Source organism: Prionailurus bengalensis, chromosome B3 (assembly GCF_016509475.1).
Source record: "Prionailurus bengalensis isolate Pbe53 chromosome B3, Fcat_Pben_1.1_paternal_pri, whole genome shotgun sequence".
NCBI lineage: Eukaryota > Metazoa > Chordata > Mammalia > Carnivora > Felidae > Prionailurus > Prionailurus bengalensis.
The window spans coordinates 135,728,384-135,752,675 of NC_057355.1; the positions used below are offsets into that span (position 1 = coordinate 135,728,384).

At 46.0% G+C, this 24,292-nt stretch overlaps 1 protein-coding gene across 5 annotated transcripts in view; it reads right to left on the reverse strand.

Moving 5' to 3' along the window:
- The window catches only part of FBLN5 (fibulin 5), an 80,723-nt gene that overhangs the window by 19,657 nt on the left and 36,774 nt on the right, over window positions 1-24,292 (reverse strand). For all 5 annotated transcript variants that reach the window (XM_043556856.1, XM_043556858.1, XM_043556855.1 and 2 more), the window contains 2 exons: window positions 4,731-4,853; window positions 1,531-1,647 (listed from right to left, as the gene is read on the reverse strand). In XM_043556856.1, the coding sequence (XP_043412791.1) occupies window positions 1,531-1,647; window positions 4,731-4,853 (240 nt within the window). The remainder of the gene's footprint in view (window positions 1-1,530; window positions 1,648-4,730; window positions 4,854-24,292) is intronic.

Here is a 24,292-nt window from a genome sequence, read left to right on the forward strand (position 1 = left end):
GAACCTGTCCCCTAAGGCTATTGCTGGGGTTCAGTGAGGTTAACAGAGGCGTCACTGCTTTGAAGAGCGCACAGCAGCCTTCCTTGCGTGAGGCGTCAGGACAAGAGCTCAATGGCGTAGGTAACATCCTGTACACCCGTGGCCCCTGCTGATGCAATATCCCGGTGGCTGGGTGCCCGTGTCCAGGCTTTATCACACCACGGCACCTGGCACGTGCCAGGTGTATTATCTGCTCCTTGTCACAGGCCTGTCCCTGAGAGGCCCTTTTGGCTCTGCTGAGCACGGCTGTTCCTTGCGAGATGCTGATGCACCTTGCCAGCCTCTGGGGGAAACCTGGGCGGGCGCTACCACCCCCTGGTCTGTGCACGGAGAAGCCCGCGGCTGCCTTATGTCACTCGTCGCAGCGGCAAGGGAGCCAGGCGGCCTGCTCCCTGCTCCGGTGGGAGAGAAGGGCCCCTGCTCTGTCGGGAGAAAATTACCTCCCCTGGCAAGAGGAACACAGCCGAGACTTCTTGGAACAATTAGCAGAACCAGTTCTGGAGAGAAAGACTTACAAAGAATCCAGGATCAGACCCTTTAAGCGCTGAGGCCTTCCTGTTTACTCAATGATTTAGATATGATTAAATGAATGGAAACATGATATCCCCCGACTAGCTGGCCAGGAGCCTGCCCGCCAGACCTCAGATGGTGTGACAAGGACATGGGCCCTGCAAAACCTGGTGGCGGGCTCCAAACAAAGACCTCATTCTGAGGCCCCGGCACCGCCTCCACCCTGGATGGAGGGGCAGCTGCCAGGGACCGGAGGCCTGGGTGGGGGCCGGGGCGGGGCCGGGGGCCGGGCAGGACTCGAGCTAATTCCTTGGGCCTTGGGCCCCCAGTCACTTCCTGAGCAGAAGAAACTGCAGTAGGCATGCAGCTTGTTTTTCTTATCAGTATTTGAAGGGATCCTATAAAACCCAGAAAATGCCCTTGTTTCATTCCGGTTTTGTGCGAAACACTGCATCGGAGGAGGAAATCATCATCCCCCCTGGACTCTCTGCTAAGGAACAGGCCCTCCCAGCGTGGGCTGTAGGCAACATTGGAGGGAGAGGCATGAAAATTGCCCGTGAAAGCCCTGCACAGAGTATGCGTCTATATGGGAATGCATCGGAGGTCAGATGCCCTTTCTGACCACCCCTCTTGCGCATCAGGAACTGAACTCAGGCCACCGGACATGCGCGAAAATTTCTGATTAGCCTGGAAAGCTGGCAGGCCAACTTCTGGGAAGTAGACGCACAGAGAGAAGCAAATCCGTGAAAGCACAAGCCCCAACTGATGGATGACCGTGGTTCTCATCTCAGCCATACTCAGAGCACTTTTTGAGATATTTCCCATAACCTCCGTTCGGATCTCAGGTTTCTGTAAGCACCCAGGAGGGGCACACGGTGACACCAAGTAGGAATATGCGCCAACCACGTAAACTGTCAGATTCCGAAGAAGACAGCGTCTCGTGCTTTGCATCGTGTGCAAGTTATCATCTGCATCACTTACCTTGGCAAGACCTTCCATCCTCATTGAGGGTAAAACCGGGGTTGCAGGTGCAGGAATAGGATCCAGGAACGTTCGCACACAGTTGCTGGCAGTAGCCATAGCGACATTCATCAATGTCTGGAAGGAGAAACGCTAGCAAGGTGAGACATCTCTCCTCAATCACCAGTGCCACACCCGGCATCACCATTGGCATCATTATGGCCCATCTCTCCTGGAGCAGGACCGCCAAGGGAAGGGAAGGGAAGGGAAGGGGAAGTAAAGAGAAGACAGTACCGACCGGCTGAGTGTTGGGGGTGGTGATACCCTCCGGGGCTAAGGCTCAATCTACCTTTCTAACCTTTCCTGCCCCATCTCAGTCCCATGAACACCTGAACCCGAAAAGCTATAGAAGAAATATCTGCTTAGGCTGGGATGTGGGGCAAGTCAAGCTCCGAGATTTTTATCCAACTCCAACATTCAATGCTAAAATGTATCCAACATGGAGAATCAAATCTAGGATTCTATAGCAACCTGCCACTGCCCTGGGAAGAGACAAGTTGGCTTCAAGTGTAAGAGGAATCCATAGCCTCGCTCCCATAGGCTGTTTGCCAGCTCTATTAACAATAAATCTGTCTCGGTGTGCCTGGGTGGCTCAGTCAGTTAAGCGTCTGACCCTTGATAGCGGCTCAGGTCACGATCTCATGGTTCGTGAGTTCAAGCCCCACATCGGGCTCTGAGCCGACAGCATGGAGCCTAGTTGGGATTCTCTCTCTCTCTGCCCCTCCCCTACTCATGTTCTCGCCCACGCTGCCAAGTAAATAAATAAACTTAAAAAAAAATGCAATGACTCTGTCTCCCTCTCAGGAACAAGAGTGAGTGTAGGCCAGGAAAGGCAGGGCAGCAGGGCCGTCTAGAGACCTATGAATCCAGTAACACGAGGATGCCAGAGTTCGCCTTGGATCGCCTCCTTGCACCAGAGCAGACATAAAACTCTGGATAAACATGCCCCTTCCGAGCCATGGCTGGCCTTTCCTGAGCAAGCGGCTCTGTGGGTGAATGGATCCTTTTAGCAGAGCTGGGCAGTATGCCCTCCCTGCTGACATGTACCAGTCAATGGGGAGCCTGATGTCATTGGGAAAGCACTTCCCAATACTCCAAGTTAATGGGCTGATGGGCAAGAGAATTCCCTCCTGTGAGATGGGACGCCTTGAAAGAAGCCTATAGGTGGAGACCAAGTCCCCACCTATACAATACCTGCTGGGACCAGCTGATCTGACTGTAGCCGTAACTGGTCCTTACTTACCCCCACCTCCCCCAAATGTTCTCTCCTGGGACCCCAGTTCCTTTGGAACCATTGTCCATCCAGGGCTCTGGAGACCAGCCCAGAATCTGTCTCCGTACCTGGTTTCTACCACCTACTGCCAGAAAGGACCCCATCTCCATCTTACCTATTGTTCAGTTGTTCAGCCCACCTCAGAGCCTGTGCCCTGCCCTTGTGATTGAGTCATCTCTGAGTTGCAGCTACTTCTAACCTGGCCCACCCCACTGCCCATGGAGAGCGCTGCAGATCCTGCTTGGAAAGCACACTGACTTGTGCAGTTGCTGGGCCCAACTTTCCCAGGGTGCACTGGGACACGCCGCCAAGGCCAGGGAGGCAGCGGTGGGGGTTAGGGAGTGGGGAGGGCATCCTCTGCCCAGGGGTACCTTGGAGGAAAGGCAGCCCCCAGCCCCTCATTTTTCTGCAAAAGCAATGTCTCCAAAGGTGCACAGGATGGGTGGTATATGACTGTGGAACTTGGGTTTGGAAAGAGAAAGAATTTGGCCAGGAGGAGGCATGAGGTCAACCACAATTAGGAAAGGCCTTCACTTCAGATGTGAAGTGTGAGCGGGTTGCACATGTGGCACCACGTTAGGCCCCCAGGAGCATGTCTCCCTAAGCTTCAGGCCCTGGTGGAAGAGAACAGCCCTCCCAAGGAGATAAATGTCCCAGTTACCTGGCCCCAAGGGCTCTAGGACGGGGCTTGTGTTCCCATCACCTGGGCCTCTCCAGCGCCCCCTTGTGACGGAAAAAACTGGCCTGAGAGGAGCCAGATTTTAGACCCAACTCGCCTTGTTCAAAACGTTCCCCCTCTTTGAGTCTCAGTTTCCAACTCTATAAAAGTTGGATGACATAATATCTAACATCCCTTCCAGCTCTGAGAGCCGACATATTAAGTTCCTGTACAAATAACTCACTCACACTGATCTGCTTATGTTCAAATCAGTGGCATCAAATTTTCCAGAATAGCTGAGGTTGGTTAAAACACACAGCGACCCTCATATTCACAAATGCCATGTGCTGCCAGCGTTTTGGTGCATGGCTGGAAAAGAGAACAAGCCAAGTCCAGTCTGGCTTATCGGCCCCAAAGATGCTGCAGACAGAGCTCTAGAGCAGACCAACACTCAAGTCTTAATCAAGAGAGTCTTGGAAAAAAGAACCCTCTTCTTTTTTTTGTTTCCATGATGTTGTTTGGATTTGCTTCTCAGCTCCTCCAGGACTGACTTTTGGGCAACAGAACAATGTCTTAGAGAACTTAAACTGGTAGGGCTTTTCCAAGAAAACACAGCATAGAAATCACACCCTAGAAATAGAAATTCAAGTGACAGCTAGAGATTGCTATGAATTCATTCACTTGGCTAAACCAAAAAACCAGAGCGGAAGAAAAGAAAATCACCCTCCAGTAAAAATAAACAGAGAGATCATAGAGCAGATGCCAATGGCAAGGGACAAAATTCTCAATTGGTGACGACTGAGTCCTTAAGAGTAGAAAGACCACAACTCGTGGGGTGGGTATTGGGAGGGGGTGTTAGAATCTACCGAGCCACATTTGAGACCTGGAACATTTCTGTGACTAAGAAGTGTTCCCTTCCCTTAGCAGGATCTCTAACTAAAATAGAATAACCCTCACTTCCACAAACTTCCTGAAGGCAGGAGGCAGGTCTAGGTGAAATGAATACGAGCCCTTAAACATTACAGTCAAAAACTCCGATAATGGCATTTGACCATGATGATCACAACTGGCTTGAACGGGCAGTGCTACACGCGAGCTGAATAGCCTTCTACCTCTCCCGCCCCAAGAAAATCCCACTGTCCGTGGACCACCCAGTTAGGCCCCCATTTCACAGTACCCCTGGCAACCATTCACTTCCAAGAGTCTCTGTGAGCCCCAGAGAGCTGTTACCTAAGCACTGGCCTTCCAGAAGCCAATAGCCATCGGTGCAGGAGCAGGTATACCCTCCTTCGGTGTTGATGCAAATCTGAGTAGGATTGCACTGGTGAGAATCCGTTGCACACTCGTCCACATCTGTAACACAGACATATTCCAAAGAATGTCACCTACGTTTATCCAGAGCTCTGGAGCCACCAGTGTTGCCAGCTGCTTGCTTGTCCTTCTGGGAAGAAGTGATAATGTCCATGAGTTACATCCAAGGAAAGGATGCACCTCCCTGATGGATACCATTAGGAGACACTGACCCTTTTGGAGGGAGTAGACCTAGTCTTCTCCCCAGAAATCCACGAAAGAAAATAGCCAAGAAGAGACCACACATCCTTGGGAACTCTTCTGACATCCTGTCCCATCACTTTCTGAAAGCAGGTCACCTTGATAATAACCATTACTTGATTTGGAAACTCATTTTGTCTGGGGCACCTGGGTGGCTCATTCGATTGAGCATCCAACTTTGGCTCAGGTCATGATCTCACCGTTTGTGACTTCAAGCCCCACATCGGGCTTGCTGCTGTCAGCCTGTCCGTGCAGAGCCCACTTCCGATCCTCTGTCCCCCTCTCCCCACCCCTCCCCACTTGCACTCTCTCAAAAATAAATAAAACATTTAAAAAAATCAATAAAAAGGGGTGCCTGGGTGGCTCAGTCAGTTGAGCAGCTGACTTCAGCTCAGGGCATGAACTCAGGGTATGTGAGTTTGAGCCCCACGCTGGGCTCTGTGCTGACAGCTCAGAGCCTGGAGCCTGCTTCCGATTCTGTGTCTCCCTCTCTCTCTGCTCCTCCCCCGCTTATACTCTGTCTCTCTCTCTATCTCTCTGAAAAATAAACACTAAAAAAAATTTTTTTTTAAATCAATAAAGAAAAAAGAAACACATTTTGTCTTAGGCTTATTCATGCATGTGTTAAACAGGGGTCTGTTGTGTACCTGCGTGAGAAACACCTCTGAGAACAGAAGAAAAACCAACATCTCCTGTCAAAAGAAGCTAGTAGTAGAACCACTTGATTGTATCTATCCACGAAAATCCTTCGGCCTGGGGCTCCTGCACCTTCACGAAGCTTCACGGAGGCTTCCGGCCTTCCCTCCGCTCCAGAGCTCCTGGGACTGATCTCTTGCTGCCTTCGGCTCAGCACTGGAGTTCCCTGCATGGCTACATGCCCATGGCTGTCCGTCTGGCAGTGGGCAGTCAGCCCCTTCTCCTTAATCAAGAGCTTCAGAGCCTAGAGAGCAAACTACATCCACGGTCACATCCCTCAAGAGCTCCGACGCACACACTCAGCACTCAAAACTGTCGTAACTGCAACAAATCCTCCTGCCCTTTGTCCCCGCGCTGCACTTTAGGGGGGAGCGCTCCCGACGCCACACTCTCACTTGGATCTGGAGAAGGACACTTTCCCTAAACATTCATCTGTTCATTCCCGGCACAGGATCCACCGAGCGCCCTGGATCCGCCTGGCCCAGCACCAACCCCTCTCCTCGGTCAACCTCCCCTCCCTGTCTGTACCTTCGCAGGGCACCTTCCGTTTGCTTCCCTTATTACTGCACTTGGGGTTTGCTCATCCGCATCTTCCCCTGCCTCCTCCAAAGGGACCACGCACGGTTGGAAATAATATTAAAAGGTACTCACCGAGCACGTGCGGTGTGCATATGTGGTATACATATGTTACGTATGTCGTGTGCACATGTAGTCGGCGTGGGTCATGCGTGTACGTCATGTACATACGTAGAAGGCAAATGTAGTCTGTATATGTCGTGTGAGTGTGTATTGTATTATGTGCAGATATGACACCTCACATACGCTACCGTATTTATTCTCACCATCGCCCTATGAGGGGGCCTCATGACGCCCATCTCACAGATGGGAAAACTGCACTGATAGAGCAGATAAGTACCAAGCCAAGAGCTGAGCCCAGCTCCCTTCCCACCTGACTCCAAATCCCTCTATGCAGCTATGGCAGCGGTCACACTACCCAGGCCCAGGCAGCTTCAGAAGGGAGCTGGCAGACTCGGAAGAGGAAAAAGGGCTGGGGAGAGGAAAACTGGCTGCCTCGTGACATTGCAGACTGCAGACTGTGGGGGGCGCCTAGGGCCCCAAAGTGTGAATTCCTTGAGGACAGGGTTTTGTGTAGGACAGAGCTTTGCCGGCTACAAGCGCGGAAAGGGGCACGAGGGACTCGGTGAAACCTTCAGCCAGGTAAGCAACAGTTTCTCGGGGTCAAGCGACACCACCGTGATCCACCACCCACCTGTGACAAGTCAACCCCAATGACACCAATCGATCCCCACCCTGCCCCAGCCCGCCAGGTGTCTGGGCATCACGTGGATTCAGGCTACAGGCCGCTGAAAGCCACGGCCTCCAAGAACCTGGTTCCAAGGTGGTGGCCGCCTCCACTCCACCCCAACACGTTGACGATGTGCAGCCTCCGTGGCAAAAACCCAGCTGTTCTTGGCTGCAGGAGCTCATGCCTCTGCCCTTGGCCTCCCTTCCACCCCCAGCTCTGCCCACCCAGCAAAGCCTCCCAGGGAAACCAGCGAATAATGCTTGGCGAGCAGCCACCCCTGCTCAAATCCGCATCGAAGACTATGATAATAAATAATGCCGCTATCGGCCAGTGCATATTTACATTTTTCTGGCGAGGAGTGATGGATGGCAATTGTACCCTGGGAACAACATCGCCTTAGGAATTCTGCGCTCTTTTTCCTGCCTTGAGGGGATTAAAGGGTGAGCGAGACCCAAGGGGAGAAGAGCCATTAGACTTGGTGGTAGCAAGTTCCCAAGACTCTGTGTTTGTGCGGCTCGCGACGCACACAATGGGCCGGCAGACTCCCCGCAGAGAGAAGCCGAACAGTCGCCAGCGGACCAGACGGCTCAGAAGGGCACACGGCACCTGAACGCGCACAGGCGCGCGCATGCGCAGGCATGCACACGGACATCCGCAGCTATGTTGGCCTGAAACTACCTCTTTAAAGCACATTGTCTTAACAAAAAAAAAGAAGAAAAAAAAAAAGAAAAAGAAAAAAAAAGCAACCCCACCACTTTTACTGGGTTAAAGAATTAACTTCGTGATGCTCCACTTCTGTTGATGTACATTCGAAAAACTGTATTTTCAACTTTCACTCGCTCACTGAGTGGATTGTCTATACATATGTATTTTCGAGAACCCCATAAATCCCTGGAGCTCTTGGAGGGTGCGTCTTGTCTTTATACGCTCAGAACATACCTGGTGTAATGCCGTGTCCATAGTAAATGTTCAGTAATTATCTGGTGAATGAATGAACGAACACACGAATAATGAACATCAATGCCTTTAAGCCCCGACAAGTTTCCCCAGCCAGCGGCCAATGAGACCATTTCGGTGTGTGGACTTTAAAGGCAATCAGCAATCAACCCCACCAAAAACCCCCATCGGTTTACACACCTGGTGGAGCAGAAACTAGAATGTTCTCGCTGTGAGGTTCCACCCGAGGCTGAAAGACTCATCACACATTCCAGCTCACAGCTGAATTGCTTACATTAAATACATTTGACTTAAATAACAGAAGGAAAAATACGTTGAACCACTCCAAGGACATTCTTTGGCAAAGCTTCCTTTTCTGCATCAGTGGAAAAGTACAAGTTACAGCAACCTGAGTAAAGTGTCATTATCCGCGGATGCGAATCATGCCTGCTATTTCCTTTCCTGTGTGATATTCAGGAAGAGACTCCTAAGAAAGAACGCCGGGTCCATTCAGCCATCTATTCACTCATTCACTCATTCATTCTTTTTTTCTGCTGTGGCTGTGTGTGTGTGTGTGTGTGTGTGTCCTCCCAAACCTCCAGGCTATTTGGGAGAGCCGGCCTTGAGTAGAGCCCTCTAGCCCCGTCGTTCCCGGAAAGAGACTCTGCTTAGAGGCCTCTGTGCACTCTCTGCCTCACTCCTGGGAGCTGTGGCCCGGTCAGCTGCCTGGGCACCAGGAGGATTCCACCAGATCAACCGTGACTCGTCCCTCCCCAGGCGGGTCAACGTCCACCACTGTCCAGGCAGCCCGTGCCCCAGCCACTGGAGGAGAGAGCTCGCTCACCTCTCCAGAACCTGGCGGCAGTTTGAAGCCCAGAACTGTACCTGCCCGGGAAGCAACTGCCCTCTGCAGTGAGTGGCACAGCTCTGCTGACCCGTGCAGCTTTGTCCGAGCCGTCGCCTCTTCCTCCCGACATCCCCGGAGTGGCCTTCAATGAAAACATCCTCAATCTGAAACAACTGCTCACTTGGGAAAGTCACCAAAGTCAGTCACCCCTTGACCCCCTCTCAGGAGGCTGCAGGCTGCACTGGGCTCCCAGGCCTTAGGACAGAGGCCCGCATATTAGGGACACTCACTGAGGACTTCATATGGCCAACTATGCCCCACGTCCCCAGACAGACAGACAGCTTCACGTGGACAGGTGTGCTGAGACAGTGTGAATAAAGGATGTCTGCCAAGTAGAGTCGAGGAAGCAGATGGAGGAACTGACCTCAAGACATCAGAAGACCACTGGCAGACGACCCAAATGACAAAAAGAAATGTGCTCCTTCAGGCTGACTCAAGAAACACCAGGAGGAGGAGCCACAACTCCTAGTGTTAACTCACAGGTTATTATATAAAGAGATCTAAAGGCACGCATAACAGGCTAAATGTACTGCCATAAATTGTGTAATAAATCGGTTTGTGTACAAATACTATGCATATGGGAGCATCTGGGTGGCTCGGTCAGTTAAGCATCCAACTTCAGCTCAGGCCATGAGCTCACGAGCTCACAGTTCGTGGGTTCGAGCCCCACGCCGGGCTCTGTGCTGACAGCTCAGAGCCTGGAGCCTGCTTGGGATTCTGTGTCTCCCTGCCCCACCCCAACTCTTTCTCAAAAGTAAATAAACATTAAAAACATTAAATAATATGCCTATGTATGCCAGCTATTTATTGTTGTATATTTATTACATTTCCACATTTATTCCTAAAAGTTAAAGGGAAAATACTTAAACTGTGTTCATAGTACATGTTCTAACTGAAATTAAAGGTCTTTTAAAAAACTGGAAGACAAAACAAAACAAAACCCAACGATTCATCCATGCCCACGGGGAGAACATTTCCTAAGCCATTCTGCCCACACTAAAGCCGAAGAGGAAAAAAGACCGAAGGGCCGAGACCTCCCCAGAAAGGGCTAATGGGTAAAAAAATAACTTCGGGGGGAGGCAGAGCTGGATGTAAATCCAGGCTCCTGCACTTGATAACTAAGTATTACTGAGCAAGTTCATTAGTCTCTCACATCCTCAGGTGTTCTGCTAAATACAGTATTTGTGCACAGGTCCTATCACCACTGGCTGGCACATAGCAGGTGCCCAGGAAATTCTAGTTTCCTAAGTGAGGCGCTATTTCTAACAACTGTGAAAGATAGCGGGGAAGCATGGCTCCTGCCTCCACAGGCTTTGTTCTGGGATCCACCAAAGACACCAAGATGACAGCACTAGGGCTCAGTAAGACATGATTAGCCCAATGGTTCAACCATAGCCACAGCCGGGGACCCCTCCCTGGTAGACACATGGCAGGCGATTGGGACAAGAGTGAAAAAAGGTAGGGTCCATTCCTTCATGGGGTCTCAGCTTCCACCTCTGCACTTTGGCATCTGTGGGTCCATCTATGACTCCATAATCGCAGACGTCCAGAAGCCTAGGGGTCTTTGTGTCTTGCTGAATTCCACAGCTAACTATGACCAATCTCTACACCATCTACGACTCTTCCTTCTTTCCATGTCTTCTGTTCTCCAATACTGTGGACAAGCAATGGGTCATTCTTGTGAACCTGTGTATACAACCACAGAGGAATGTCTCTGTTCTTGTGTGAGAACGGCCATCAGCCAAAAGGAAACATTCTCACTGGGTGACACTGGGAGAAATCGTCCAAAAGAGTTTGGAAGACTACACCTTTTCAAAGGCCTTTTTTGGAAACGGCAAAATCATTTCCTGGGTAGTAAATTTTTACCCAGTGAAACAACATGTTTTCCCAGCCCATTTTTGTTCCTTCCTTGCTCAAGCTAATGGGGCTTGATAAGAAAGAAAATAACAATGGCACATTCCTACGCCTCCGATTGAAGCCAGTTTCAGGCCTGCTGCTGGGCTGGGTCAGTGCCATTTTTCAGCAAGACAAGCCCAGCCAAGGCTGGAAGCTACACAGGACCTACTTCCCAAACACCTGCTTAATTAAAGACCTCAGCGTTTGAGAACTCGCTTGTTGAAATCCAAGGACATCTGCACTCCATGTGTCTTATGGGTCCTGGGCAATAGTTAGGAACCAGATCTCTCTGTGTTTACAGCACTTTTCCCAATGCTTGATATTAAGCTTAGAATACAAAGCTTGCTCATATGGTGCCTCTAATTAGGCAACAAATATGTGCTCCGTTTTTCTAAACGACAAAAAATCCTTTCCTCTTGGATGAAACCAGCTAGAAGGCAGGTTTCAACTTCTCTGTGGATTCTATTTTTCTACCCATAAAGTGAGAGCTGGGAGGAGAGTTCTGGAAGGCCCCTTCTAGTTCTGACCTTCTACAGGAAAAAAAAAAAAACAAAAAACAACTATGCAACTAATGGAGATCACATTGTTTGGTCTTGGGTAATTATTTTCATCAGAGTGCTTGGAAAACATCAGCTGACTTTAGCTGCTTTCAAAATGGGCAGTGAATTGGCCAAGCCCATTCACCTTTTGCCAACGTATGAATGGTCGCTGCAGTTGGGGGGGGCAGGGACCAAGGAAGGGATGACACATATCTTCCTTCTTGAGTGCCATGCATCAAACTGTCCTGACAGTAAGGAGCCAAGACTGCTTACTACCAGCCTAGACGTGGTATTTTTTTTTTAAAGGGCATGAGGCTTTAGTTATTACCATGACTGTAAACCAAACAAACATGGCGCTCAAACTAGATTTCCACAGACTAAAATTCGTGCCATTTGCCCATCAACAGAGAAGGACTTTTGAACCCGTACAAGCCAGCAGTTCCCAAACGTAGCTACCCAAGAGAATCACCTGACTCGATCAGAATGCCTGGGGTTGAGGCTTGGAAAGCTGTTTAAAGTAAGCTGTGTGATTCCAGTGCAAAACCACGTCTGGAACTTGCACACCAGACCAACACTTCACATACTTTGATGTGCATACGAGTCAGCGAGGACCTTGCTAACATGCAGGTTCCAGTCTGGCAGATTCTGCACTTCTAACATGCAACCAGGCAATGCCAATGCTGCTGCTGGCCCAGGATGCTTCGTTCTGTATCCGTGCAACCTGCTCAGAGTTTAAGAGGCTGTTCAAGAGAGGCTAGGAGAGAATTTAAGTGTTCAAATACCAAGCCAACAATTCCTCGCTGGATATTTCTCTAAGATCAACCCTGCGGGTTACTATAGTATTGTGATTTTTAGAGTCTTATTAAACAAGTTCGTAGCACAGTCTAAGCCAGGCAGGATGCTTTCCTGGTGTACAGAAACATCCATGATTCAATTCCACCCTGTAAGTGCTGGAGCGCCTACTGCTGCGATGCCTTGGGCGAAAGCACTGTGCGCCTTCCAAAGTTCTTCCCCGCTTCAGTTTGCCGGGGGTGCGTGATTTCCTAGGAGTAAACTCAATTTTCTGAATATTAACTAAGTTGTTAGAAATAGTGCCCCTAAAGCGATGACAAAAAGTGCAAAAGATGCCAGTTAGAACAAAGGACGGTGGGGGACCTGGGTGGTTCAGTCGGTTGAGCGCCCGACTTCGCTCAGGTCGTGATCTCACAGTTCATGAGTTTGAGCCCCGTGTGGGGCTCCGTGCTGACAGCTCGGAACCTGGAGCCTGCTTCGGATTCTGTGTCTCCCTCTCTCTCTGCCCCTCCCCCACTCATGCTCTGTCTCTCTCTTTCTCTTTCTCAAAAATAAATAAACATTAAAAAAAAGGAGAGGAAGAAAGGACGGTGTCTTTCCTCCAATGCAGACCATCCCTTTTCCACTGTCTAGGAATCACGGCTCTTAAATCTTAAAATCTCCATTGTGTCCTCCCACCGTCTCCTCCTCCTTGTCCCCTCTGAGCCTACTCCTACCCCACATCCTGACTTCCTTGTCACCCTCAGTGTCACAGTCCATGATCTCCTTGTCCCTGAACCTCTTCCAATGCTGTCTCAGTTAAGGGCATCACTGTTTTCTAGTATCCTGGGCTAGAAACCTCAAGCATCCCTACAATCTTTCCCTAACTCCCTATTCTCACACAATTCTCCTTCTGGAAATCTTTCAAATTCTCCTCTTTCTTTATGTCACCTCAAACACTTCAAGGCTTCACTGTCTTTTCTCTGAATGATCGAAATAACTTCATTACTAGTCTGCGGGCTTCCAGTCTCTCCCCCTCGACAGCAAGCTAAATGCAACCTCCAGAACCATCCAAGACACAAAAATGACCATGTGTCTATACTCCTCAAAATTTTATATCGCCTCCTGAGAAACGTCAGAGCTTTCTTTTGGCACCTCAGCAACATAGCACATGAAGCCTACTTTCATACTCAAACATGTGCTAAGAACATCTAGCTTTATAGCACTTCATATTGTATTACATAGTTAGCTGTGTATGGCCCAGCTCCCTCCACTAAACCACGAGCTTCTTGAAAGTCAGAACTGGGTCTTATTCACATCTGCATCTTAAGCTCCCAGCACAGTGCCTAGCATGATGGAAAGTATGGAAATGAATTCTATTTGAGTGAAGGTACTTCGTTTACTTAGAGTTTCCTGAAAGCAAGAGGGGAAAGTCAGTTAGACCACAGGGCATCAGAGGAAACCGGTTCCACCATCCATTCCTCTGGTGACTTGTATCTCATTCCCACGGGTTGAAGGATATCTGGCATCCAGCTTCAACTCCGGCAGTGCCTTAGGCCTCAGCCTGTAGTGCCTGGGGCTTTATTCCCATCCCAGTCTTTGCCCAGGGCTGATTTGAGAGCATTCTCCACCTCTAAAGGCTTTGACACACCATGCGCTTGGCCCAATGGAGTAAGTTACATTTCCTCTTTCCTCTTAGAGAGCTGGATGTCCGGTCAAGGACAAAGTTCATTTTTAACCATCACAAGAAGGAGGAACACCAGAGAAGGGAAAAGATACATGTTCATTCTGGCCTGAAAATGGGCACCAAGCTCGTAGGGGACAACCAGGAAATCCTATCCATTGTTCAGGCTTGGGACAAAATCCTCAGCCTGGCTGCCTATGAGAATACCCAGGTGTGCAAACTCACCCCAAGGAATGAGTCTGTCGTCAGCAACACACATTCCCTGCCAGGTCACTTTCAGAACACGATAACGAAATCTGCATGTGTTTTGTTCCCCACACCTGAGGTCAGGAACCCTGCTACAGCTTCTGACGTTTGCTTTCTTATCTCTGAAATGGGGCCACTACCCCTGCCCCCTAGTGCTTGCAGGCTAATGGGGAAGACTGACACTGAACAGAAACAGATGTGTGGAGGGCATTGCAGAAGGCTATGAGAACATATAACTGGGAGTGTCCCAAATCTGGGAGGTGAGGGCAGGTCTTGACACTGGACGATGATGCAGAGAAATGGTTCCTTCACACACATCTATTCCTGGAACCCCAGGACAAGGGAGGGAAGTAACAGATGGCTCCTTCAACATAACAAATTACAAGCAATAGGCCAATAGGTGATTAAGAATATGGACATGTCATCCTGGGAGCAACCCACTATGTCTCCTCTCCTGCCCCCACCCCTCCACCTGGTTCCCCATCTCTAACAGACAAGCCCAGCGCATCAGAGAATAACTGTTAAGGCTACAAGTCAAGAGGAAGTGAAACCTTAGGGCACAGGAAGAAGAAGAAGAGGTGACCATAGGGGAGAGTGTGCTAGGGGTGCTGTCTCCTGGCTGAGGGGGGCCACGTATCCTGAGAGTCTGGAAAGGAGGGCCCCACCCCAAAATGCACAGACCTGAAGTAGCCACACATGTTTCCCACCACCCTTTGGCCTTGGTAAGAGCTGAATTATATCACTTGAGACTAAAATAAATATTTGAACTAATTGAACACTTTTCAGGATTGCTTGTTTACTTAGCCAATGGAATAGGGGCTCTCCTTTTACATCCACCCTTCTGTGGCCACTAGCAGATTCTGGATTGCTTTAGTGTGGAAGGCAATGAGACGAAGGAGCTACATGTGGGGCCAACCAACTAACTTACTTGCCAGACCACTTTAGCACCTCCCCACGAAGAGCACAGTGCCCAAGTCCCAGGGTCAATAAAAAGCTAAACAGGATTCGTTTATGCCACATACATTCACCACGAGCCAGTACTGCTATAGGTACTAGGCATTCAAAGATAAATGACATGGGTCACATATGTTTACAGTCTAGTAGGGAATAGTTACGGGAGCAGATAATTCCAATTCAGTATGGTCGGTTTCATAGTTAGAGCAATGAATGGGGTCCCGTCCAGCAGGAACAGGCTTCCTGGAACAGAAGATATTTGGGTGGATCTAGACAGATGATGTAGCAGAGGTTGCCACAATTGGATACTGTCCTCCGATACCCATTCTCCCAACTAAAGACTGTATTTTTCAGCTTCCCTTACAGTGAAATGTGACTATGTGACTAAACTCTGGCCAGTGAAACACAAATAAAAATATGTGTAACAACTTCTGAGTCACGCTTTAGAATAATGAGCGTGGAGTCCTTTTGTCACTTCTCTCCTCCCTCTGGGATGTAGGTGTGATAGTGAGGGCTAGAGCAGCCACATTGGATCCAGAAGTGAGAACCACATGTTGAGTTTGGCCAAGACACCCTACCATCCCTGAACCACCTGCCTCTGGACTATACCATGTGGGAAGATGTAAATTCTCTCTTATCTAGACTAGTATGTTGAAGGTCTTTTTGTTATAGCAGCCTAGCTTGTACCCTAATACAAATGAATAGGAATTAGCCCAAAAAAGTAGGTGGGCTCTGTTATGGCCCCATCCCACTAAACCCAGGGGTGGATGCACACTGGCCTGGAGTTCCCCTGTGACCCTCCTCCAATAAACCTAAAGGAACTACAAAAAGGGAAACAGGCAAAGCCCAAAGCTAGTAGTATGAAGGAAATAATAAAGGTCATGGCAGAAAGAAATGGTACTAAAAAAAAGAAACTAAAAGCTGATTCTTTGAAAAGACAAACAAAAGTGAGAAACCTTTAGATAGACTCACTAAGAAGAGAGAGAGGACTCAAGTAAATAAAATCAGAAATGAAAGAGGGGAAGTTACAACTGATACCAAAGAAATACAAAAGGTCATAAGAAACTACTATAAAAAATGATACATCAACAAGTTGGGCAACTAGAAGAAATGGATAAATTCCTAGAAACATGCAGTCTTCCAGGACTGAATCATGAAGAAATAGAAAATCTGGATAGACTGATACTAACAAGGAGTTTGAGTCAGTAATCCAAAACCTCCTGACAAACAAAGTCAGGATGACTTCACTGGTAAATTCTACCACTCAAAGAAGATTTAATACCTATCCTTCTCAAACTCTTCCAAAAAATTGAAGAGGAGGGAACACTTCCAAACTCATTTTATAAGGCCAGAATTACCCTGATACCAAACCCAGAAAAGAACACCACAGAACAGATTACTACAGGCCAATAATCCTAATGAACATAGGTGTAAAACTTCTCAACAAAATATTAACAAATTGAATTCAACAATACATTAAAAACATCATACACCATGATCACATAGGGTTTATTCAAGGGATGCAAAGATGGTTCAACATTTGCAAATTAATCAGTGTGACACGCCACATTAACAAAACGAAATACAAAAATCATATGGTATATCATTAGACGCAGAAAAAGCATTTGACAAAATTCAACATTCATTGTGATAAAAGCTCTCAACAGCGCAGGCATAGAGGGAATGTGACATAATAAACATAATAAAAGCCATTTTTGACAAACCCACGTATAATATCACACTCGATGGTGAAGAGCTGAATGCTTTTTTTGTGAGATCAGGAACAAGACAAAGATGCCCACTTTTGCTGCTTTTATTCAACATAGCATTAGAAGTCCTAGCCAAAGCAATTAGGCAAGAAAAAGAAATAAAATGCATCCAAATGGCAAAATAAAAAGCAAAACTGTCACTATTTGTAGACAACATGATTTTATATATAGAAAACCCTAAAGACTTCACACATGAAAAAACTACTACAACTAATAAACAAATGCAGTAAGCTTCAGAACACACTATCAATATACACAAATCTGTTGTATTTTAATACACTAACAACAAACTATCAGAAAGAGAAATTAAGAAAACAATCCCACTTACAATTTCATTCCAAAGAATAAAATAACTGGGAATAAATTTAACCAAGGAGATAAAAGACATGCACACTGAAAACTACATGACACTGATGGAAGAGATTGAAGAAGACACAAATAAATGAAAAGATATTCCATGCTCATTGATTTGAAGAATTAATACAGTTGAAATTTCCATATCCCCCAATGCAACCTATAGATTCAGAGTAATCCCTATCAATATCCTAATAGCATTTTTCACAGAAACAAAACAAAACAATCTTAAAATGTGTGTGGAACCACAAAAGATCCTGAATAGACAATGCAATCTTGAGAAAGAAAAACAAAGCTGGAGGCATCACACTCCCTGATTTAAAACTACATTACAAAGTTATAGTAATCAAAATGACAAGGTACTGGTATAAAAAGAGACATGCAGATCAGTGGAACAGAACAGAAAACCCAGAAAAAAACCCCATATGTACATGGTCATTTAGTTTATGACAAAGGAGGAAAACAGGGAAAGGACAGTCTCTTCCATAAATGGCATTGGGAAAACTGGACAGTTACATGCAAAAAGAAAAAAGGAAAAGAAAGAAACTGGATCACTATGTGACACTATACACAAAAATTAACTCAAAAGAAATCAAAGGCTTGAATATAAGACCAGAAACCATAAACTCCTAAAAGAAAACATAGATGGTAAGCTCCTTGACATTGCTCTTGGTGATTTTTTTTTTTTTTTGGATCTGATTCTAAAGGCAATGACAACAAAAGCAAAAATTAAAAAATGAGTTATACAAACAAAAAAGCTTCTGCACTGGGGCAGCTGGGTGGCTCAGTCAGTTAAGCATCTGACTTCAGCTCAGGTCATGATCTCGCAGTTTGTGAGTTCAAGCCCCCTGTCAGGCTCTGTGCTGACAGCTCAGAGCCTGGAGCCTGCTTCAGATTCTGTGTCTCTCTCTCTGCTCCTCCCCTGCTCCTCCCGTTTGCACTCTGTCTCTCTCTCTCAAAAATAAATAATAAACATAAAAAAATTTTTTAAAGACACTTCTGCACAACAAGGAAAACCATCAACAAATTTTTTTAAAAATTAAAAAAAAGCAATCTACTGAATGAGAGAAGATATTTGCAAATCATATATCCAATAAGGGGTTAATACCCAAAATATATAAAGAGCTCATACAGTTTGATAATAAAAAAAAGCAAATAAACAATCTGATTTTTTTTAAATGGGCAGAGGATCTGAATAGACATTTTTCCAAAGAAGATATACAGAAGATGAAAAGGTGCTCAACGTCACTAATCATCAGGGAAATGCAAATCAAAACCACAATGAGATATCACCTGTCAGAATGGTTATTAATAAAAAGACAAGAAATAACAAGTGTTGGTGAGGATGTGGGAAAGAAAAGAACCCTGGTGCATTGTGGGTGGGAGTGCAAACTGGTGCAGCCGCTGCGGAAGATAAGATGGAGTCTCCTCAAAAAGTTAAAAATAGAGCTAACATATGAACCTTGTCTACTTCTGGGTATTTATCCAAAGAAAATGAAAACACTAATTCAACAAGATATTTGCAACCCTCTGTTCATGGCATCATTATTTACAATAGCCAAGATAGGGAAACAATCCAAGTATCCATCAGTGGATGAATGGATAAGAAAGTTAAGGTACACACACACACACACACACACACACACACACAGGAATACTACTCAGCCATGAAAAAGAATGAAATCTTGCCACTTGTGACAACATGAACGGACTCTGAGGGTATTGCGCTAGGTAAAATAAGTCAGACAAAGAAAGGCAAACATGACTTCACTTATATGTGGAATCTAAAAAACAAAACAAGTGAACAAACAATACAAAACACATAGATACAAAGAACAGACTAGTGGGTGCCAGAGGAGAGGGAGGCTGGAGATTCAACAATGAGAAATGAGAGAAGCAGATCAAGAAGGACAAACTTCCAGTCATAAAATATACAAGTCATGGGGACATAATGTAGGGCATGGTGACTATAGTCAATAATATTGCACTGCATACTATGTAACTGTGACAGAGGGAAAGTAGACTACTTGTGGTGATCATGTCACAGGATACACAAATACAACATCATTACGTTGTACACCTGAAACTAATATAATGTTATATGTCAATTACACCTCAATGAAAACTTTAAAAAAGTAAGCGAGGAACGGCGTGTGCAAAGGCACAGAGGCACGAGAGGCACAGCCCATTCAGGGAGCCAAGAGCAGTTAAAATGGGTGAGCGCAGAGAGTGCAGGGGGATGAGGGACAAGGGCCCATTTGTAAAAGGGTCACATGCCATGCTAAGGATGCTGCAGGAGGAGGAAGAAATGGGAGCAGAAAGAACCGGAAAGGGGGAAATAAAAGGAAAAAGTGAAGAGACAATGAGGAAGGAAAAACAAGAGAGGAAGAATGAAAACACAGCTGTCCTCTCCCACATGTGGGTACTTGTGGCTCTCAATTGACTGCTATGAAAGTCCTAGCCCCCTTGTAGTTCTGCAAAACTTAGCATTAAGTTTTATGGATTAAAAAAAATTTTTTTTGAGAGAGAGAGAGAGAGAGAAAGAAAGAAATAAAGTGCACGTGAGGTCAGGGGAAGGACAGAGAGAGAGAGAGAGAGAGAGAGAGAGAGAGAGAGAGAATCCCAAGCGGGCTCTGTGCTGACAACACAGAGCCCAACAGGGGGCTCAAAATCACGAGCTGTAAGATCATGACCTGAGCCGAAATCAAGAGTCAGACGCTTAATCGACTGAGACACCCAGGCGCCCCCATTAAGTTTTATGTTTTGATGAGCTCTCTGAGTTAGCTTAAACAGAACAATTTGACTTCCGTATTGAACACACACACACACACACACACACACACACACACACACAATAAGGTGAGCCCAAAAAACTGTGGTCCCTGTTTCTAAATGGTTGGTAAATGCTTTTTTCATTAGACTTAGTAGCAGTCGTGAAGGAAACTCTAATAAAAAAACAATAAAAATAAATGGCCTAATGTAACTCCCTGGGGCCACCACATTTCTCTGTGCCCCCTACCACAGACTTCCTAGAAGTTGTCTTCAATCACTGCTCTTCTCCACACCTCCCACCCTCTCTCTAAGAGAGACTCCCATCAGACTTCCAGCTTTTTAATCCCACTACGGACTCTCTCGCCAAGGTCACCAATGACTTCCACAATGTCAAATCCAATGGCTTAGTCTTCATCCTTCGCTACTTCTCAGCCTTATTTGGCACAGTCAACCTCCCTCTTCTTCCTTAAAGACTTTCTTCCATGATCCCACCGTCTCATGGTCTGGGAACTTCCCTAAGGTTATCCTGATAGTAAGTGCAGGACACAACTCGGGCCTTTGTATTTGAGCCCAGACTGCTCTCAACCCTCACACCCTGGCTGACCTTCAGGCTTGCATAGACAAAAAAAGTCAGTATTGGCTGAACCAAAAAATGCTGCTAAAAATATTACAATTAGAAAGAATTTAGGAATCATCTAAGCCAATATTTCTCTACCTGGACTGTACATTTTTATCACCTGGGAAGCTCTAAAATATATTATAGAAAAGGGGCACCTGGGTGGCTCAGTCAGTTAAATGTCTGAATCTTGATTTTGGCTCAGGTCATAATCTCACGGGTCATGAGTTCAAGCCCCACATAGGGCTGTGCACTAACAGCTTGGGATTCTCTCTCCCCCTCTCCCTCTCTCTCTCTCTCTCTCTCTCTCTCTCTCTCTCTCTCTCTCTCTCTCTCTCTCTCTCTCTCTTTTGCTCTCACTATCTCTCAAAATAAATAAATAAACTTTAAAATATATTATAGAAGCCCACCCCAGACCAGATAACTCACAACCCCTGGGGAGGTCCAAGACAGATTTTAATGTGAAGCTAAATTAACTATTAGCTCAATGGTGTGCATTAGGAACACCTGTGAGTCTTGTTTTTAAAAGTCAATAGAACTCTTGACTCAAGAAGTCTAGAGACAGTCCCAGGAGTCAGTAATTTTAACAGGTATCCCAGCTGATGCTGGCACAAGTATTCACACTTGCAGAAACACCGGACTAGTTCAAACACAAGACAAGTGGCTCAAAAGCAGGACCCACACTGTATTGAACTTTGCAGCCCCCTACTCTAAACACAGTGCCTGGCACAGAATATTCATTTAAAACCTAGTTGCTCACATTACACTGATTGGGAAGGAAGGAAGGAAGGAAGGAAGGAAGGAAGGAAGGAAGGCAGGAAGGCAGGAAGGAAGGAAGGAAACAGAAGGAAGGAAGGAAGGAAGGAAGGAAGGAAGGAAGGAAGGAAGGAAGGAAGGAAGGAAGGAAGGAAGGAAACAGAAGGAAGGAAGGAAGGAAGGAAGGAAGGAAGGAAGGAAGGAAGGAAGGAAGGAAGGAAACAGAAGGAAGGAAGGAAGGAAGGAAGGAAGGAAGGAAGGAAGGAAGGAAGGAAGGAAGGGAAGGAAGGGAAGGGGGAAGGAGGGAGGAAAAGGAAATAGCAAGTGTTGGTGAGGATGTAGAGAATCCGGCCCCTTGTGCACTACTAGTGGGAATGTAAAATGGTGCAGACAGTATGGAAAGCAGTATGGTAGCTCCTCAAAAAATTAAACATAGAATTACATATGGCCCAGCAATTACGTGTTTGGGTATATATACAAAACAATTGAGAGCAAGGTCATGAGGAGATGTCTGCACACTCATGTTCATAGTAGCATTATTTACAATAGCCAAGGTGGGGGGAAGCAACCCGGATGTCCACTGATGAATGGATAAGCAAAATGTGGCATATATACACAATGGAATATTATTCAGCTTTAAAAAGGAAAATTCCAACACCTGCTATAACATGGATGAACCTTGAGGACATTACACTAAGTGAAAAAAAAGGCCAGTTACAAAAAAGACAAATGTTGAATGATTCCACTTCTGAGATATCTAGAGTAGTCAAACTCCCAGAAACAGAAAATAGAAGGGTGGTTGCCAGAGGCTGGCTGGGAGGAGAGGGGAATGTAATGGGTAGTTCATTTTTAATGGGTACAGAGCTTCTGTTTTGCAAGATTTAAAAGTTCTGGGGACTATATCACAACAAGGTGAATTATACTTACCACTTGAAGCATACACTCAAAAATGTTTCAGATGGTAAATTTCGTGTTATATGTTTTAGCCTCAGTGAAAAAGTTAATACCTATAAATCAAAGCATATTTATTCACTGGATTTCATTCTAAATCTTATGAGTTGTTTCTACCCAAAGACATAGTCCACTGTGATGTGAAATAAAATCTCAGTGAAGAAGCACATGGCAGTTTCCTGAGCAGCTTAACCCTCATCCCCAAGAGCCCACATCTGCTCTGGAGCCCTCTTCTCCACAATGGAATGGAGACTTGAGTCTCCCTGCAAGGGAGCAGAGAATCCCGAGAAAGGGGCTAGAGTGAGAAAGATGGAAATGTAGACGAGATAAGGAGGGAGGCAGGGAAGCAGGAACAAGACTGTTACATTGTGCATCTCAGACCTCTAGTAACCCAGTTCAAAGGAAAGCACAGCTTGGTGGGGATACAGGCTTTAGGATTAGATCCCTTTCAAATCCTGCTGCCCCATTGTTTTTGGCTGTGTGGTTCTAAACAAGTATTTTTGTTTGTTTTTCTGTTTGTTTCTAGCCCCCAAAAGCCTTGGTTTCCTGACTTTTCCCATGGTACACACACAACTCCTGGGGTTTCGTGAGGATCCCATGCAAAGAAAGCCTTTAAATCAGTGCCCAGCATAGGAATGGCCCTGGGTCAAGGTTAACTGTTACAGCTTCGTGTCAAGAAGTAGGAAGAGGAAGAAAGGGAAGACGGGGAAGGAGTCTACCTCCTAAAAGGAAGGGAAAAGAAGGATCAAAAGCCAGGTTCTAGTCCAGAACCTTCCATAGCTCAATGGTATCCTTCAGGTAAGTCTTTCTCAGCCTCTGAAAAGTGAGATCTGAGGTCTCTTCTATCTGGAAAGGCTGATGAATCTGAATCCTCTATGCTCCAGATGAGTTTCCTGTGGTCATCACTCACTGTCAACACCTCTTACCTATGCAGAGCTAAGGAGGCCCTCTGGAGGACACAAGAGGAAAAGACATAAACAAGGCTAGGAGATGCCCACAACTTGACTCTGCATGCAAAATAAGGACAAGGACTTTGTAGACCAGACTATTCCAAAGGAGGGAGAAAACTCAAGGTAAGAGGGTGACCTGAATGAGGAAGAGCCTCTCACCTGGTGCCACTTAAAAAGTATGGGGAGCACAACTGACTTACTGGCTTTCTGGTCAACCCCATGTCAAGTGTCTATTACAATATATAAACGTTATCACAATGCACAACCATTGTTACAGTATATGAACACAGTTGTCATATGTGAGTGTTGCTGCAATACATGAATCTTGTTATAATTTATAAATATTGCCATCTTTCCTAAGATTTACTCCAAAATAAGAATGTTCTAATATTTCCCTCTACATTTCTTTCAAGACCTGTTCAATAAGCATCTTCAAAAGGCTTCTCAAAAGCTTAGGAAGACAGAGAAAGTAATGATTCACTCTCTTCACCTTCATACACCAAAGCGGTATTGATTCAAAAAGGAGAAAGTGAAAAAAATTAAGTTTAAAAAAAATTTTTTAAAGATTTTTAAAAGGAGAAAATGTACTCATCAAAACAAGGAATGTACATTCATTCATTCATTCATTTAACCAATATATATTGACTAGTGTAGAATGGATATGTACTTTTCACTCTTTGTCTTCAAACGCCCTTTTACAAGCAGAATTCACTCAAATGTTTTTATCTACTTATATTCTCTTAGGTAAGTGCAAGGTGTTACCTGTCTGTTGTTTTAAGGAATAAAAATGAGGTGGATATAGAGTGCCTGGGTGGCTCAGTCAGTTAAGCTTCCAACTCTTGATTTCGGCTCAGAATAAGATCTCATGGTTTGTGAGTTCGAGCATTAGGCTCTGGCAGTGAGGAGCCTGCTTGGGATGAGCTCTCTCTCTCTCTCTCTCAAAAATAAATAAACATTTTTTTTTAATGAGGTGGAGATGGTCAGTGTATAGAACAAAAAGTACAGATCAGGAACTCAAAAACTCTCACCACTAACTAGGTTTAACATCCATTTTGCCATTTCCTAAATGGGGGTATCATGCCTAATTACTTTCAGGGATTCAATGAGATAAGAATTTTCCTTGCAGAAAATGTCATTT